Genomic DNA, 18055 nt, shown 5'->3' with positions numbered 1-18055 from the left:
GAGTGATGAGGATGGAACGAATAGGATCTGGAGCCAGGCAGGCACTCGCCCCATCAGACGGTGCGTGGGAATCTCTCATCCGAGAGATTCACAAGGAACTGGGGTTGGGGCCGCCCCTCTGGCGTGCCACAGGAGGGCGCTCAGGACATTCCCCCTTCCAGTGCCTCTCCTCTGGTTTGTGCCCAGGCGGCTTCTTGGTGGTCTGTCCAGCCTTTGCAGCCTTTTAGGGTCCCCTCGAGGTGGTGGGTGGATCAGAGGGGCCAAAAACTGCGTTTTCTTTATCAGCCTCTTATCCTTATTGGCCTTTTCTGTTAAGTCTTGATTGCTATAGACCTTGAAGGCCTCCTCTACCAAGGTTGACCGTGGGGTTTGCGGCCCAGCCTCAAGCTTTTGTTACTTTCTCCTGATATCAGGAGAGGCCTGGGTGATAAAACGCATGGCCAACAGTGTCCTCTCTTCTGCAGACTCAGGGTCTAAATTCGTGTACTTCCTGAATGGCTCTGTCACCTGGCTCAGGAAGACTGCCAGGTTTTCCTCTTTTTTCCTGTGTAACCTCTGGGATCTTATCATTTACAGGCTTCACCATATACCTTTCATTCCTTCTGATAGATGAGTAATACAATGTCTCATCCTAGCCTGGCCTACACGATCTTCATTGTACCAGTGTGGGTCACGTTCTGGGATTGCGTCCCCCGCCGGCCTGATACATTTGGCGGTGTGGATAGGTGACCAGTAGGCCATCTGTGTGCTCCCTGGCCTTTCTTGGTATACGCTCCTTTTCATCTGGGGTGCAACTGGGCCAGAATAACCATGATGCCCTGCCAGGTAAGAGAGAATGTTAACCCCAGCCTGATGAATTTGTCAGGCAGGCTCAGATTGTCAGGGTTCTCTGAGAACCTGCCAAACCTCTCCTTACAGATTCCTAAGTCCCCCATCGAGAAGGGGACATGCACTCTAGTAATCCCTCCATTCCCATTAGCTACTTCCCAGAGGGGGTAAAGGCCTTGTGGGGCAAAAGTGGTGGCTAACTTTGAACCTCATCAGAGCCCCATTGGAGGAAACGCGAGGGGCTCTGATTTTTGAGTTTCTGACTTGACAGGGAAAGGTGGGGGTCTGGGAGTTGAAGAAGATGGTGAAGGGGAAGAAGAAAGGGGGGGCCTGAGAAGGAGGCTTAGTACCCCGATGGCTAGTCAGCAGTTGAAAGAAGGGGTCTGTGAGAACGCCTGGCTCTGAATCTTTTGGGGGCAACACAGGAAGAGAGGAATCCCTCAGTCTGGAGCCTACACGTATGGGCCTACACATATGGGACCTCTCCCCATTTTTAAGACTGCTTACAAAATAGGTCCAGTTGTAAAATAGTGTTAAATTTAAGGGATCCATTCCGTGGCCACTTCTCCTGGTCACCCAAGGTATACGGGAACCGGGCCGTGTTGCAAAAGAAAATCAGCTTAGTTCTTTACTGTCTCCAATTGTTAAGACTGCAACCCAGAGGAGAATCTCTGGGGATTCCCTGTTTACATATAAATCTGCTTACATATAAATATAAATGCTTACATATAAATGCTTACATATAAATCTGGAAGCTAACAACTAGAGATCCTGGGGGCCGGATGGAGTCGAGGTCTAGTGTAACGACAAAGGGGATCACAGAATTCCCTCCCCAGAGTGAGGGACAGACAAGGGGTCTCCAGGATGAAGGGGATGGGAGTATAGGTAATGAGGACCAAGGGAGAGGACAGGAGAGGAGGGACAGAAAAGACTGAATAAAAAGAGACAGGAAGAGATTGCCTTTTCAGCCTGCCCCCCGAGGGCGTCTATCCAGGCACCAGCCTGTGCACTTCCAGAAAGGGCCAGTGAAGGAGGGAGCACCCTGTCCACTGCCCACCAGGTGATCAAGCCCCGAAACCAGCCAGCTGTACATCGTCTGCGGGTCGCCAGCCCACAGGCGGGACTCTCACCCACACATACACCGGTATATAGAAATCTGCCGCTTCAGCCTGTTCCCAATGAGACTTCTCTTGGCAGAGGAAAAGAAAGGTGAGAATATTGGGAGGATCGGACGTCCAGCCACTACATGATAGGAGGATTGAACCTCTGTCACTCTCATGTATCTCCCATCAGGGAAGGCCCACTGGACCAAGGTCTGCTTGGTGTGAGGCGAGCCTCTCCCACCTCTGCTTGTGACCTTGTCAAGGTGAGCTGTTGCCGGCCAGAGGGAGCAGGTCTCACAGGCTGAGAACAGTGTTGCTGTAGCTGCCCGACGTCCACTGTCTCGGGAGGATGAGACAGAGAAGTAGGAGAGGACAAAGAGAGAAGTAGAGAGATTTCAGGAGAGGGAAGGGGAAAGTGTTGAGGGAAAAAGGGCAAAGGGGAGGGGGAAAGCGTCGCCTGAATGAGGGTACTGAGGCCCTCAGGGGCCAGGAAGGCAGACTTACCAAACGTGGTGACGCTGAAACAAGAGGTTCAGGTGGCCACCTGTCACCCACTGGGAAGCTGCATTCGGTGGTCGGTGGTCCCGGAGGTGCCCAGATCCCCACCCGGGAATGGAAGAATGTCCCGGCAGAGTCACAACAAAGTATGTTACTGACCAGCATTCTTGGCCTCCTTAATAGAAATTGATACGAGGCCGGATGAGAAATTCAGGCAAGGCTTTACTGGGACTCAGTGCTGCAGCAGGAGGGAGTGAAAACAAGTAACAGTTTCCCTTGCTCGCTCCCTGAGCTGGGGCGAGCTGGTTCCTTGTATGGAGTGAAGGTAGGGGTGGGTCCAGGGGTCGGCTTAGGTGGTCTGCCCACCCCCTTGGTGATGCTGTGTGCAGGGCGCATGTGCAGTACCCTGCTTTTGCTCCGGGCATCTCAGAAGGGACAGTTGGGTTTTTGGTGTTTTGTATCTTGTCGTTCATAATTTGCCCCAACTGAGCATGCACGAGGTTATTGTTAGTCCTGAATAGATTCTTTGTATTCTGTTGCTGGAGGAGGCGTTTGTCCAGGTGCAGGCACCGCAGCAAAGGCTCCCAGGTCCCAGGCTGTCTCAAGGTGATCCTGGCTGATTCTCTGTATTCACTTGTCTTTCCAGGTTTTAGAGGGGTGGTTTGCCCTGCAACCACAATTTGGATGTAAGAATAGCCATTGATTTTGTTTGTTCAGCTTTTCTCTTATTTTAAGGACAGGAATGACGATTTCTAAGCTCTTTGTCAGATCTGAAAACTGGAATCTATGTCTAAATTCATTTGAACCAATATGTATGGGATATTAGTTTGAAGGATTGCCAAATTATTAGGATTTTTTGTGTTCCCACTTGTCTCAACTAACCTTGGATTGGGGTACCAGCAATTTAAACCTGCATCTCAGATTAAATGTAGCCACTGAAATGAAAACGATTCTCAAAAAGGCTATGAGAGAAAAATCCAAAATAATAAATTTTGGAGACAAATTTGTGTTAATGGACCACAATAATAATAATCTAAGCATTTGAAAGAAAAGAGTTAGAACATTATATCTATTACGAATGCCATGAATAAGCAGAACAAGTAAGAGGTTGATTCTATTCAAGACTTTTATCCCAGATTTTGAACAAGGCCCTCTAGCTCTCATGATCAAAAGTCTCATTCAAAGCAGAGGCTCTGAACCAATGGCCCCAAAGTTGAACTAGGCTTTTTTTGGTTTGTTTTGGGTTTTTTGCGGTACGCGGGCCTCTCATTGCTGTGGCCTCTCCCGTTGCGGAGCACAGGCTCCGGACGCGCAGGCTCAGTGGCCATGGCTCACGGGGCCCAGCCGCTCCGCGGCATGTGGGATCCTCCCAGACCTGGGGCATGAATCCACGTCCCCTGCATCGGCAGGCGGACTCTCAACCACTGCACCACCAGGGAAGCCCTGAACTAGGCTTTTTGACATACATTGTTTTTGAAAAAGGAATGGGCTGCTGACTTAATGATTTGGCAATTTCTCTAGAAAATGTGGATGTGCTAGAAACACTGGCCGATGTCACCCACTGATAGCCCTCTGCAGAAGTAGCACAGAAGTTACCCCCTCCAGTTTGCTACAGATGTCTCCAGATAATCTCGCCTGTGTCTATAGCTGAGGCTTCCAACCATCTGAGTTTGTCTTCTCAAGCAATTTACTAAAAGTTGGGAGAAAAAAAAAAATTCTAGTAGATCTTTTATAGAACCTGGAAGTCTAGAAACAGAAATTCAGGATGTTGTTTACATTTCAATAACATGTTGATTCAATTCACTTTTTCCATGGATGATTTATGATAAACAGTCAACAAAGAAGTACGTGTGAAGGTATTGCCATCATTTTTTGGATCTTTGTAACTTGGGGCTGTTGAAAACAACCACCTTTTCCAAATTATCTCCATGTCTTCTTTTTGTTCCATGTCAACTCACTCCATTTTGCAAGAAGCCTAAATAGCTTCTGTTAAGTCCATTTTGTAGAATTCATATTCTGATTCAAGATGTGGTCATTACTAACACTATGTGGCTTGTTTTGGACGTACTTAAAAAGAAAACAATTTAGAGATTTTGAACTTAAAGTTACATAACCTTGACAATTTTCCTAGTCTCCATAGCCCATACCCACCAATATACTTTTTCCCAAGGATAACAACTAGTTAATAGTTTACTTTTGTTTCCCATCTGCATCCCGTGTGGTTGCGTGCACACACACACACACGCACACAAACACATGCACAAACATTTATGTATATGTACATACAAAATCTATACATATATACATACACACACAAAGCTAAATGTTTGTATATACACACATACGTACACTTATATATACATCTGTTTACTGCATTTTCCATCTTTGCACATGTGGATTCATATTATGCATACTTTTCATACTTTGATTTTATTCAGTGGCTGTATAATATTCATTTGTGGCCATTTCTGTTGTTTCCAGTTGCTTCTCTTTTGTGTTTGCTTTCTCTTTTGTTATTAAAAATTGTACCACTGACATACTTTGCTGATTATATCATTTCCAACTTTTACAATTAATGATGGAAATCCCTAGAAGTAGTCGTCTACATCAAAGAGTACCAGTACTCTGCATCAGAGTACCTATATTTAATATTTTGCAACACATTGCCAACGTGTACCCCCAACAAGTTAGCACCAACTCTATTTTCCTTGAATCTTTGCCTTTACTAAGTACTCCTGAAATTTAACGTTCTCTATGCTGATTTTCATCTCTACAATGAGTTCAGGTATATACTTTTTTGTATGTATTCTGCATATCTATCTTTGTTTTTCTGTGAAATTCTTGTTCGTATATTACATGTGAATATCTGGATTTCAAAATCTAATTTGGTTATTAGCCTTCAAAAAATGTCATTTCTCAGCCTAGTTTTCATTGGAGTTTCTAGAAAAGAAACTTGATAATCCTTGTTGCTTGTTCAAGTGCCAAGTGTCCAGGGAGTGTTAAACTTGACAACTGCTGCCTGATTGAGATGCCATGTGATATTTCTCTGGGAGCAAAGTTTTTCTCAATATGCCATAGCTATAGGGTTTTCTTTAGGCCCCTGCCTTGTGATATCTCAGGGTCAAAGGTGAAACCAAGGGTTAATAACTATAAAGAGTAAACTGTTCACACACTTCTTATTAGACATGGCAATTACCTGGTATCAGGCTGAAAGAAACAGTGGAGAGTAGTGGGCAGATAATCTAAATCAAAGCCTTCCATAAATCTGAGACTTGTGAAGTTCAATCAATGAGCATTTTTGAATCCCTATTGTTAGTAGTCCATCTACTAATTTTTTTTGTAAAATGTGCATTGAATTAAAAATTCCTTGAATTAACTTATATAATATTGTATATCAACTATACTCCAATAAAAAAATATGTGTGATTTTGGCTCTCAGGCATAGTGTGCCATGGGTAAAGACTGAAACGAAAAGCTAGACAGGATTCTAACGTGAAGAACCCTGTTGAATGGACCTTATCTAATCACAAAGAGCTCTGGGGGCAAGAGGGGAGAGCATATTCAGTGTGTGAGAAATGGGATGAAAATGGTGTTTTTGTCATTCTCCTGATCAGGGGCCCAGTGGAAAAGTTACTGGTAAGTTCCAGTAACTTTTTGATACCCAGCTGTAGTGTCAGAGGCCCTGCTCTCATAACTTCTCCTCCAGCTCAACTCTGTGCATGTGATTTCCCACAGTATGCAAAGGCGGAAAGGCATCCCGTGACTGCATTGGAGAAAATGATGGAGTCAAGTTTTGCCGGCCCCCAGTCATTCCCAGAGGTCCCTTCTCCCAACAGAGGAAGCCAATCTGTCAAACACCACAGGTACAGGTAGCTAATCATGGTGGGAATGGGTGCGTTGACACAATGTATAACACTGGACAACACATGCCGAGGAATGACAACATTATTCAGGAGAGATGATCGTTCTTGCTTCTCCTGTAGTTCCCCATGCAGTGAATGCTCAAGCAGCTCCTGGCAGGCAAGGCAAAGATACCAGCAGGCAGCAGTGCCCCTAGAGGAAGCCTAAAGGTACTATTAACAGCACCCATCAAGTCTGCAGACCCAGGCCAGTGAATGAAACTATTGCAATCTGAAAAACTATTAAAAACATGATTTTTCCTAGCCTGCCTTATCACTGTCTGCCAATTTAATGACTAATGCTTCCCTAGGCAGCTGACAGGACATGCTCCAGGTCTTCCAACATGGTTCTCACACAAAGAAAACTTTCCAGGGGGAAGAAGCCTGGCAAATCTCCTCCTCTGGTTTATTAGATCTTCCATTATCAATGGAGTGGGACTTTTAGATCTTCCATTATCAATGGAGTGGGACTGTAAAAATTGGCTCTTTGGGGGAGAAAGCCAAAAATAAAGTTATCTTCTAGAAGTTTTACAGCATTCTGAGGCTGAGCAAATTCTTCATCTTCTAGTCACATGCTGTGTTTATACATAAGGAATCTGGAATTCCAAAAATTGAAAGTTTTGTTCTAAAGTGCCAACATTTGATACTTGCTACGACGGACATTATGTTTATGTGCATCCGAAAGCATTGATATGTCGTCAGTCTTTGTGGAAGCCGTCCAAAGATTTAAGCTTCCTTTTCTTAGTGAGAGGTACAGTATTTTAAAAATTCTTAATTATGGAGATTAAACGTTTTTTAAATGGAAAAGGTAAAAAATAACAATTGTTCCCAGCAATGGAAGGTAAATGTTGTTGACCCTTGGTTTTCATAGATGTAGGCAATATTTTGAAAACCACCGTGAGAGAAGTATGCGTTATTCAAGGAAACTAACTTCTCCCTCACCTTTCAGGGAGTCCCTAAAAACGATTTTCTTGATGCTGGCCACATTTACTATGAGGTTCTCATGTCACTCTTGATACTAATCATTAGTACTTGATGGTGATTTTTATTCTTAATCTACATGGGTAGAGACTGAGGTACCAAGGGTTTGCTAAGTTAAAAAAAGGTTTCAGCACAGGATGAAATATGTTTGGCTACTGGATAATTGCTTTAGTTATTAACTACAATTTTTGGTTTCTATCAATTGGGGCATTTACAAATATTTCCCTGCGAAAAGATTACTTCAGTTAACTGGACCTAGTGGACGTTCTTCAATGACGGAATTAAGTACAAAATTATTGGCCTTATAGAAGATGTTTTTTTTTCCAAAAGAGCATTTTCCTCTGCTGATTGTAATACACGTTAAAGTGGTATTCCATTCAGTCAAGTAAAATAATTAAGTATGATATTAAGTACTATATTGTCGTACATGTTTTAAAGTTGATATGATAAGCAATTATAGCTTCTAATGTATTTGACCTGCAAATACCCTACCCTGCTTTTGTCTGATGATATACCTCCTCCTAAACTTGGTTTCTAGGAATCACTCACAGATCAAATAAGGAAGTCTCTAAGAGACCTTCTTTTTTATTTGGTTCAATGACATTGCAGTATTTGTTGGCATACATTGCGTCCTGATAGATAGGCAAGGGTTGATTTATAAAGTGCTTTTAGAACTTTGTAAATTATAGTTCAATATATCATAGCTTTTGTTTTGTAAAACATGCAGTAGACTTAAACGTTTTCGTGATTGATAACCTAGTCACTGATTTATACATCCTGCAAACTGCTGTGTAACTTCCTGAATGCCATTGGGTTAGAAAGCTTGAACAGTTGATTGATCAATAGGTATAGAACTGTTTTTTTAAGATGGGTTACTAGCTCATACTGGTAGACTTTTATGAATAATTCATTTCTTTTGTGCACTGCAAATATGACTCATTTGGATAACTCATTTATGAAACAAAGTTGTTAATTCAAAGCCATTTTTCCTCATGTTTAGTCCCCAAAAAAAACCCTTTCTTTTTAAAGAAGAAATCTATTACATCATGTTATACTTATTACATTATATTTTGGCAATATAACTCATTTATAGACAGTATGTGTAGGTTTTTTAAGGTGAAATAAGTCCAGGGTTTTCAGTGATTAGTATGAGCCTTTGAGTTGTCAGTTTGGGCAGAGGAATCAAGGGAATTTACTTTGTTGAGCAGCTACTAAGTGCCAGACTCCCTGCTAAGCACTTTACATACTTTTTTAATCCCCATAGCAATACTATGAAAATACCTAAACAAGTGCTAATACCTTTATTTGCATCTCTTCCACCCACCTCTAGGCTTTACCTTTTTCTGCCTTGCCTTGTACACTAAGAGGACAGCAGGCTCACTTGCCTTTGGGCTTCTGTTGGTTTCTTGCGATGCACAGGCAAGTTATGGAAGGGCAGAGGCCAGTGAGGTCCTAACACTTCTGCCCCCTCCCTCCCTGCCTGGTTGTCTCAGCTACAGCCCTGTTTCTGGCACTAGCCAAGAGGTCCTCTTCTCACAAACCCTTTCTCTCTTCAGTCAGGTAACTGCTCCTTCCCCCTGTCCTTTCAGTTACAGGGATGGTAACAGCTTCCCACTGTTACCAGCCCTTATGTACAGTAGTATCCTGTATTTTTTTTTTTTCTCAAACAGTGAACACACTTTTGTAAATAGCAAAATCTTCCCAAATGACCCAATATAGAGTGCCATCTATTTCCCCCCAGGACTCTGACTGATACAAGTACTTTCCCCAGTATCATACAGACCTGATGCAGCTAATTCTAGCATCCAAGCCTGAGTACCCTGTGGACTCCACAATTGCCATTGGATGGTATAGGTAGAAGCTGGAAGGGAGGGAAACAAATCAGTTATTATAGAGCTCCTTAAACTCGTTGGCTTAGTGACCTAACTAGAGGTCCCTTGTTGTTAGGCATGTTAGGACTCAATACACTCAACCCAGAAATATGATGATGAAGAATGAAGTTGTAATAACGTTGCCAGGTATGATCTGGTGTTTGCACAAACTCAGGAAGTTAATATTGGGCTTGACGAATATGAAGTTATAAAGTGTGATCATTTCGCCTTGCCCAAACCAGGAAGGTGGCTACTAGCACTCATTTGTCGGGTTCTCAAATGCTGACCTTAAATAACATTTGAGAAGTTTTGTATTTATTAAGTGGAAATAACAGTGATGTTGGTGGGGGGAAAACTTACAGAACTCCAAATAATGTAGTAATATGGGTAAAATTCATTTGGGGGACTGGTTCCTATAGAACTTTATTGAAATTTTGAAAATGTTTTTGCTGTTCCTGTGTGTGGTTTTTTATTGCTATTTTCAGAGCTAAATGAGTAGGAACGCAAAAATTCTAAGTTCCCTTATTGGCATCTCATGGAATGTCTGCACAGGAACAAAGTTCTCTCAGTTCACATGGTAGTAGGGTAAATTCAGTGGGGTGGAGGGAGGAATGGATATGGAATAAGTAATGCGTCAAATTAGTAACTGATTTCTCTAAAGAGTCTAGTTCTTTGTCTGACGTGATCTGTGTAGGGATCTTACCTGAGGTATATCCCGTTTATGCCTTGCCCTTTGATGGCATCTGGCATGGTTATTTGGGTATTTGGATGTATGGGTCAAGAAAATGTACGATCAGATGTTTATTAAAAGCAAACTCAAAGGGTTATTATGGGATTATGTAAAATCATGTGTGTGAAACTTTTGAAAATTGCAAAGCACTGTAGAATTTAAAGGATCTTTCATTCAATAAAAAAAGTTAAAGCAAACTCAAAAGAAAAATAATTTAGGTTCTCAGGATTTATGAAAATTTGAGACAGTGAACTGCAAAAGTAACATATATATTAAGGAGAGAAAGGCAATTAAAATAAGGTTAGTTTATTCTACCACTAACACAAGTGAAATTTTCCCCATAAAGCCCTTAAGGCTTCTTGGGTTTAGTTCTTGGCAGTGTTGAATAACAAGGCCATTTTTATTTCTACTAAAGGCACCTTTGTAGCTTGGATAATGAGGGAGGAGGGGAATCAGGAGCTGGAGAATTCCTCAAGCGCACCTCGTTGGCTGGAAAGCCGGTGTTATTTTAGTCCATTGTGCTCCAGACTGGAAAGCCAGAAACCCAGAACTGGAACTGCTTTCCTTCTCAGTCTCTCCAGAGATAAAATGGATCCAGTAACCTGCGATCCCTCCTAACAGATATACTACAGGCATGGATGGAGCCTGACCTAGAACTTTGAGGATCTAGGGTGGAAATGCAGTGCTTGAAAAGTTTCAGCAGCCACCTGTGAGGTTATTGCTGTGACCAATTTGTTTGTTGGTTTTCTTTCCACCAGCAGGACTCTCTCCTCTTGCTGCAGCCCAGGGCAAAGGAGTGGTATGCTCCATAGGAACGCCTTCAGAAGGACACCCCCCTCACCCCGAAGTAGGTTGGGCGGAATCGTGGGACCAGCATATCAGCAACTCGAGGAATCAAGGGTCCCAGACCAGGATACGATACCTTGCCAAGGGTAGGTCTTAAAAGCAATGGAATTTAGGGAGGGTGTCATGGATGATATAGTTTTAAATTGAGTTATGATGTTCCTTGGGGTTTTATTCACTGGTTTCATCACCATTTGGCTATTTATGCTTGCTTCCACCTTTGTTCCACAAAAGAATAACTTTAAAAAACAGATACAATGGAAATAGATATTAGGGAAATGGTAGACAGAAAAGATATATAGCATTAAGTGTATAGACATCTAGACACTATGTTACTATTGCAGTTGCTAAAATAACTGGGAATGTGTCTTTGATTTTAAAACACAGAGATTTCTTAGGACGACTAAAGTGTTCCTTCATCCTTAGGATTGGAAAAAAACCAGTGCTTAATTCTCTAATCACTATTGTGGACAATACCGTAACAATAACCTGTAACATATATAAAGCATCCTTCGAGCATTCTTGAACAAGTCTCAGTCAGTGTTGACAGAGTATTGTCAAGGCACAGCTAGCTGGACTCAGATCTCTAGTTTCATTCACGGTGCAGGGATGGAAAAATTGGCTTTGGACTCCATGGCTGTTGCTCATCCTTGCAGTGTAAAAAGTGTCCCTTCCTCTCAGTGGACACAGACCCTCATAGGGCCCATAGCATGGTGAGTGGAGTGTAGAATGCATTTTAGCCACCACTCACCTAACCGCCATAAGCTGTTCAACCAAGTATGGCAGCCCTTATCGAAACTGACTGAATTTCAAATCTCATCTTTGCCCCTTACTACTTGTATGAATTTGAGAAAGTTTTATCATCTGAGCTTACGTTTTTCTCGTCTATAAATTGAACAAAATAATACCAGCTTTCCTGAGGGTTGTTGGGCAGATTAAAAAGAAATTACATGTGTCAAGAGCTTGTACCTGACACATGGTAAACAGAGAAGGGGTACTTGTAGCTATTGTCACAGGAACCATTATTCTTATTAATTTCAAGAGCAGTGCAATCAGGCTTTACTCCAGAAATGCCAAGAATCCATTTCCTCACTCAGGCTAGGTTCTTGTTGCATCTAGTTTTCCTCTCTCTGAATCAGCCAGACTAGGTTTCTTTGCTGCTTTGGTCTGGGTGATTTTTCCACCCTGTCTGCAGCAAGTTAAAAGCCAAAGCAGGTTTGAGGTCTGTCCCAGACTCTTACCTTTGTCTTTTCTTCTGGGTGATATGTATGCAACAATGCCATGTCTGACGAATCTCAGCAACAGATTTCTGTAGGAAGACTAGAAGATAGGAAATAAATAGCCTGTGTCCGGATTTTGTAATTTTGAAGCAATTCCAAATAGACTGTAAAATATATTTGGTAAGATCTAAGTTGTCCAAAATGTATAATGCAAGTCAAGAAGTAGTTTGCATTTCTCTTTGCCTTATATCTGGAAAAGGGGCTTGCATTTAGCCTATAATTAATCATGTTTCATAACTACTTTTCTTCTGAAATCACTAATAATGTCTGTTACTTAGATTTCTTTTTTTTCCCCCCTCCTGGGGTGAACGTTGGAGTGAGAATGAGTGAGGTGAAATCAAGTTAGAGATTTTGTGAGTGGAGAGAGACCCAGCCCGTGCTGTCTTTCTTCTGTTGGGCACTCTTAAGGCTATTGTTTTGTTTTGGATCAATCATCATTGGGTTTGGAATATTCTCTCCAATTGGCTAGCCACCTAGCCAATGTGCATGTGATATGCACCTGACGTTGATAAACGGTGACTCCAAGTCACTGTGTGCTCAGCGCAGTGAGTCTCAGGGAGCAATCTCATTCTTAATTCTTGACAACAGCTATTTCCCACTCCTGGGGGACTGACCGTCTCTCCGGACTGGAAATGGTAATAGAATTTCACAGCTAAAGGCCCTCTTCAAATCTGGCCCTAGCCTGGAGGGGGAGTGAATGAATTTATAACAGCCAACTGCTGCTTGTTTATCAAGCATGTGGGTGCTGTCTGCTACTTAGATTCCCGGTGTAGATGATGTCTCTCCTTGACACTAACTTCAACCCAGCTTGAACCCAGTGCCTGACTTAGTGAAGCCTGAGGAGGGAGCCAGGTGGACGGGAACTTCTTCAAGAGCCTTTCCCCTGATCAGTGGATCGACGACAGCCATGGCAGTGGCTCACAGAACTGTGAACTGGGTTATGTCAGGCAAATCAAACTAATGGAATCATGTACTAGACAGAAAGAGATGGAATCACAAAAGTTAGGTTGCTACCTTCGAAGTAGAAGGGATAGAAACATACTGATTATCCACCTCACTTAAATAGCAACTTTACAAACTTACATTCAGTTATTCTTCAGGAAGTGTACAGATGAACACACTAAAGACAGCAGAATTTAACCCAAGGTGGGATAGCCCACGTAAAAGAAATGGATTGAATACCGGCCTTTCTGACTAAATAAACCATTAAACCAGGAAAGGAATGTGAAGAAAAATCACAGTCATGGATGGTGATGTGTAAATGGAATCTCTAATTGTACGGCTCCAGAGGGAGAAGTAGATTCCTTCAATTTAGTCAGTTCATTCTAATTCCATGTGCACCAAGAACTGGGTCTTGGAGTCCTCTGGGGAAACGCTGATTTCTTGGCCTGACCGCTGAATTACTGGGAATCAAACCGAATGACTAACTGTTGAAATCTTCCCTCTTTAAAAGGATGCTTTGACTCACACAGTTACAGAGGAAATGTACTTGTGATTACTTTGTTGAGGGATTGGAGGAAAGGCAGTCCAACTGGTCCAAACTGGCATTTTACAGTCAATGAATGACAGGCTCATGGATCGAACGTGTGACAGAGTTGTTGACTCTGAAGGGATACAGAACTCTGAGTATCTTCTAATCAAGAATCATGCCTAGAAGTGTAACTCTCACTTAAACTTCTGGAGGGTAGTATCACCTCCTAATCAAAGACCAGTGCTAGGACACTCGGAGCAACTCTAGGAAGGAAGGGAATAGTGAAGAGGCATTACTTCAGTGAGTCCTCAGAGCAGTCCCTCTAGATCAGTATTGCTACCTGATGGTTTTAATTAATGAGAGAATTAAGGTAAGGCTGCTGGGTTTGCCTAAGATTCCAGAGCATGTAATGGTGGTGAGACTTGAAATCCTCTCTGATCCCAAACACGACTAATTGTTTAAAGTGCATCTTCATGTTAGGGCAGCCTTTCAGATGTCAGTTGTTGCCAACATGGGATCCATACCTGGCTTGTGAGATGATGTGTAAGTCAACTCCTTCAGTCAGCACGCAGGCATATGAGAAGACTGCTCCAAGTCTGGCTTGAATTGCCTTTGATTACTTCGTAGTCACGTGTTTTGCCGAAAGACTTACTTTCAGTTTCAAGTTCCGAGGGTTTGTTGGCAAAGTAACCCCTCAACACTTAAGTAAGAAAGAAGAAAGCTTGTTACGTTAGTTATAGCACAGAGATAAGCAAAATAGTAAGAAAGAAATGTATTTACCATCACCAAATTGGGGAAGCACCTCCATCCAGATGCGAGCAACGCTGTGACATCCCTTGAACAGCAATTTGGAGTCCCAGGTGGAAGGTCCCGGGCGTTGTGCCCGCTCCATGGATGAGAGTTCAGAGTGCAGCCCGAAGGAGTCCTGCTTTTAATGCCAAGCTGCACACTGATAATCATCAGCTTACGTGCAGATATGCCCCTCTGGCTATTATCATAAACGCTCTGATCTCTAGTCGTAAGTCTCAGGATGCTCACTGATCCCCGGGATTTGGCCAGATTCCCAAGGCCCAGGAAGCTTCGTGACTTACTCCCTTCCTTACCTGTTGGTTCCCAAGACTTGTTAGCACCGTTTCTGCTGACCTGCATGTAGTCCAGCAGTTCGGTATGTAGCTCCTTTCAGGGTCTTTGTTCAGTCAGAGGCCTATTGTTGCCTCTGAAGCCTGAACAAGACTATTAATTTTTCCAACATGGCGTCACATTGTGGACTTGCTGAAGCGTCAACAGTTGACTGAATCCTCTAAGATACTTACACCTTTATCCATCATTTTTACCAATAATGTTTAGATCCAGGTATTAAGAATTGGCACTATCACCATCACATTTCAACCTGGTAGATTCTACTCACTGATACACTCTGACGATCCATGTGAAAGACGATCTTATCCTCCTTAAATTTCGGTGCCATTGGTGAATCTGATAGCAGACATTCTGTATCTTCATACACGTTAATGGTGCTAAGGAAAGAACACAAAAGCCTGCAATTTGTCCCTTTTCTTCTTGTTGAAATTGATTCATTGATCAGAAACTTTAGGTTCAGATTTTCAGTCATAGAACACTAGGGAGAAAGTCATTGAGGTTCCCCAGGGAATTTCTTTGTATGTGGCTATATAATTGGCGCAGGTAGGTTTTACATCTCAAAAAAGGCTTGAGATGCCCACTCATTTCTGGCTTTGATAGTAACAATTAACATAAGACAACGTGGGTTTAACTTCTTCCTCTGCTGCTTACCAAGGGTGTGATTTGGGGCAAGCCCTTTGGGTATCCCTTAGTCCAGTTTATTTATCCATTATGTGGTAATAAATAAACCGCACAGTTTTGTTTTGTTTTTTTGATCAGTGGATGTAATTAGTGGTGAAAGTGCTTTTTGAAAGCTCTGTGTGAATGTTTGTTAGCTCTTGTTGACTGGGATATTAAGGGAGTGTTTACCTTGAAGATCTGTTCATGTATTCCTGAGTCCGTTCAATCAAACTTTATTGATTGCCAACTCCGTACTAGGCTCAGTAAGAGAGGGTAGGACACAATAACACCTAAATTTGTTCCCCATCTTTTCACACTGTCTGGCAGAAAGACAGATCTCTAAATTGCTCCCATCTTGTCTTTACAATAAAGGTTTCTAATGTTTAGTATGCGACACACTTCATTGCAATTATTCTTTCCATGTATAAACATGATTTTTGTTTACATTATAATGTAAGACAAGGGGAATGAGATTTATTATATTGAGGATGAACGTGTTTAGATTATGCTTCAATTTTAATGTTTAAGGTTAAAATTGAGGAAAACGAATTGAGAAATAGAATAAATACTACTGTTCAAGTCCCCAAACTACATTTCCGTGAACCTACGATATCCCTGCCTCACTTTTTGGCACTGGAAAGTTCAGAGGCAATGGAAAATTCACTAGCTCTGAACAAGCAAGAGGGGGGCCAGCCAGATTCTGGCATATTTAAACCACTTGGAACGGCACGAGGGCGTTCTCAACAAGCCATTTTACCATGCACCCATGAACTACCTTACTTGGCTCCAGAAACCACGTGAGGAACGTTACTAGCTTGGTCGAGGCCCTGTGGAACTCACTTCATGTTCATCTTGGGCAGACAGAGGAACTGTGTGCCTCTCGTCCCATCTTTTAGGCTCAGCAAACTGGCAGGGAGGCAGTTCCTAAGAGCAGAGTGCCAGTGGAAATTGGATTTGGTCCCCCTAAAGTCAATGTGAAGCAGAGAAACTCAGGACTTTAGTACCTTGAGGCTTAATATTGGGCTTCCTGATTGCCTCCACCTAGGGTGGCCACAAGGAGTCTACACTGGACTAAACCAGGGCTGAGAGGGTGGTCAGGTTGATGGAGTGGAGTAATGCCGTTATGGGTTTCCTGTTTGTCACTACGGAAGGGCCACACACACTTACCTGCTCAATCCCCATTTACTTTGTATTCTAGGATAGAGGTCAGGAAGACTATATCCCACCTGCCTATACAGCTGTGGTGTGTTGAAAGATCCCTGGACTTAAAGTAAGAAGATCTGGGTTTGAGTCTCAGTCTGTCACTTATTTTCTGTGTGACCTTGGGCAAGTCACTTCACCTATCTGAGCTTCAGTTAACTTCTCTGTTTAACTGGGAACATAGTATCCGTCTCATGGGGTTGCTGTGAGAATTCAGTGAGATGGTGCATGTGGAAAGTGCTTTGTTGACTGAATAGTGCTCTCAAGAAGATGGGAAGAGCACAGAATATGTAACACTTTGTTTCTTCTTCAGGTATTCATCCAGTGGTTTAACAACCCAACAAAATGCATCAATAAATATGCAACTGCCTTCGAGAGAGACAAACTCCTATTTTAATAGCTTGGATCAAACGGACCTGATGGGATATTCATCCCCAAGGGCCAGTTCCGTGCCCATCATCCCCTCAGTGGGTCTAGAGGAAACCTGCATGCAAATGCCAGGGATTTCTGAAGTCAAAAGCATCAAATGGTGCAAAAACTCCTACTCTGCTGATATTGTCAATGTGAGTATTCCAGTCAGCGATTGTCTTATAGCAGAACAGCAAGAAGTGAAAATATTGCTAGAAACTGTCCAGGAGCAGATCCGAATTCTGACTGGTGCCAGGCGGTCAGAAGACTACGAACTGGCCAGCGTGGAAACCGAGGACAGTGCGAGTGAAAACACAGCCTTTCTCCCCCTGAGTTCCACAGCCAAATCAGAACGAGAGGCCCAATTTGTCTTAAAAAATGAAATACAAAGAGACCCTGCGTTGACCAAGTGACCTGAGATGTAAGAATCTGTGCGTTCTATGCTTTGCTCAACAGGAAAGAGAGGAGATTAAATACAAATTATTTATATGCATTAATTTAAGAGCATCTACTTAGAAGAAACCAAATAGTCTATCACCCTCATAGTGTTTTTTAACAAAATATTTTTTTAAAGGGAAAGAAACGTTTCAGGAGGGATAAAGCTTACCACTAAAGCTTTTGGGTAGAATTTTGAATACAATTTCATTTAGTCCCAACACTGTCCTCTTTGGCTCTTAGTAGATGTGGGCAATTCAGACTCTCCGCCCCACAGTGCCAGTGACCTCATAAAAAAGTGCTGGCAGTTACCCGGTTTCAAAGAGAAGAGACGCATCCCAAGGGTGGGCGTGCCAGTGAGCAGGTGGTCCTTGCCATTTGGCTTGCCAATCCCTAAATTTCTATTCACTCGACAGCCTCATCACAGGTTATGTCATGTCAACAAATGTAGTGTTTTCTATTTACTTTTTGAAGAATGGCACAAAGACTCTGGAAGGAGAGGGACAGGAGACAGAGGGAGTCATGGGGCAATCTTAGCCACTCTCACGTGCCAGCTTCCTCTGAAATTTGAAGGCACAGCATCTCAGAGGGAGGTAAGAAATTATTACAGAAAAAGAGACAAAAACATCACACTGTCGTGTCACTAAAATCATGCTAATAGCTAATAGAAATGTTTTCGTTTGAGATCGTTTAGGGGCTCCAAAGGAG

The 18055-nt window shown here is 42.6% G+C and overlaps 1 protein-coding gene and 1 long non-coding RNA gene across 4 annotated transcripts in view; one reads left to right on the top strand and one right to left on the bottom strand.

The window, feature by feature from the left end:
* Positions 1 to 17661, top strand: part of NRG3 (neuregulin 3) — a 1055004-nt gene extending 1037343 nt beyond the window's left edge. Inside the window, exons 7-10 of one of the 3 annotated variants that reach the window (XM_027129705.1) lie at positions 6165 to 6292; positions 10672 to 10842; positions 16503 to 16574; positions 16818 to 17325. In XM_027129705.1, the coding sequence (XP_026985506.1) occupies positions 6165 to 6292; positions 10672 to 10842; positions 16503 to 16574; positions 16818 to 17325 (879 nt within the window). Of the gene's footprint in view, positions 1 to 6164; positions 6293 to 10671; positions 10843 to 16502; positions 16575 to 16817 lie in introns of all 3 variants that reach the window. The other 2 variants (XM_027129706.1, XM_027129707.1) reach the window with 2 other exon arrangements.
* LOC113632519 (uncharacterized) lies at positions 8971 to 15016 on the bottom strand. The gene is made up of 3 exons (XR_003437843.1): positions 14029 to 15016; positions 11995 to 12073; positions 8971 to 9170 (listed from the first exon to the last, which is right to left on the bottom strand). It is a non-coding gene; the product is annotated as an uncharacterized LOC113632519 (long non-coding RNA).
* Positions 17662 to 18055: the final 394 nt, after the last annotated feature.

This window comes from Aethalodelphis obliquidens, unplaced genomic scaffold (assembly GCF_003676395.1).
Source record: "Aethalodelphis obliquidens isolate GAN/ISIS:26980383/991018 unplaced genomic scaffold, ASM367639v1 scaffold37, whole genome shotgun sequence".
NCBI classification, from domain to species: domain Eukaryota; kingdom Metazoa; phylum Chordata; class Mammalia; order Artiodactyla; family Delphinidae; genus Aethalodelphis; species Aethalodelphis obliquidens.
This window is presented reverse-complemented; position numbering and strand designations above follow the sequence as displayed.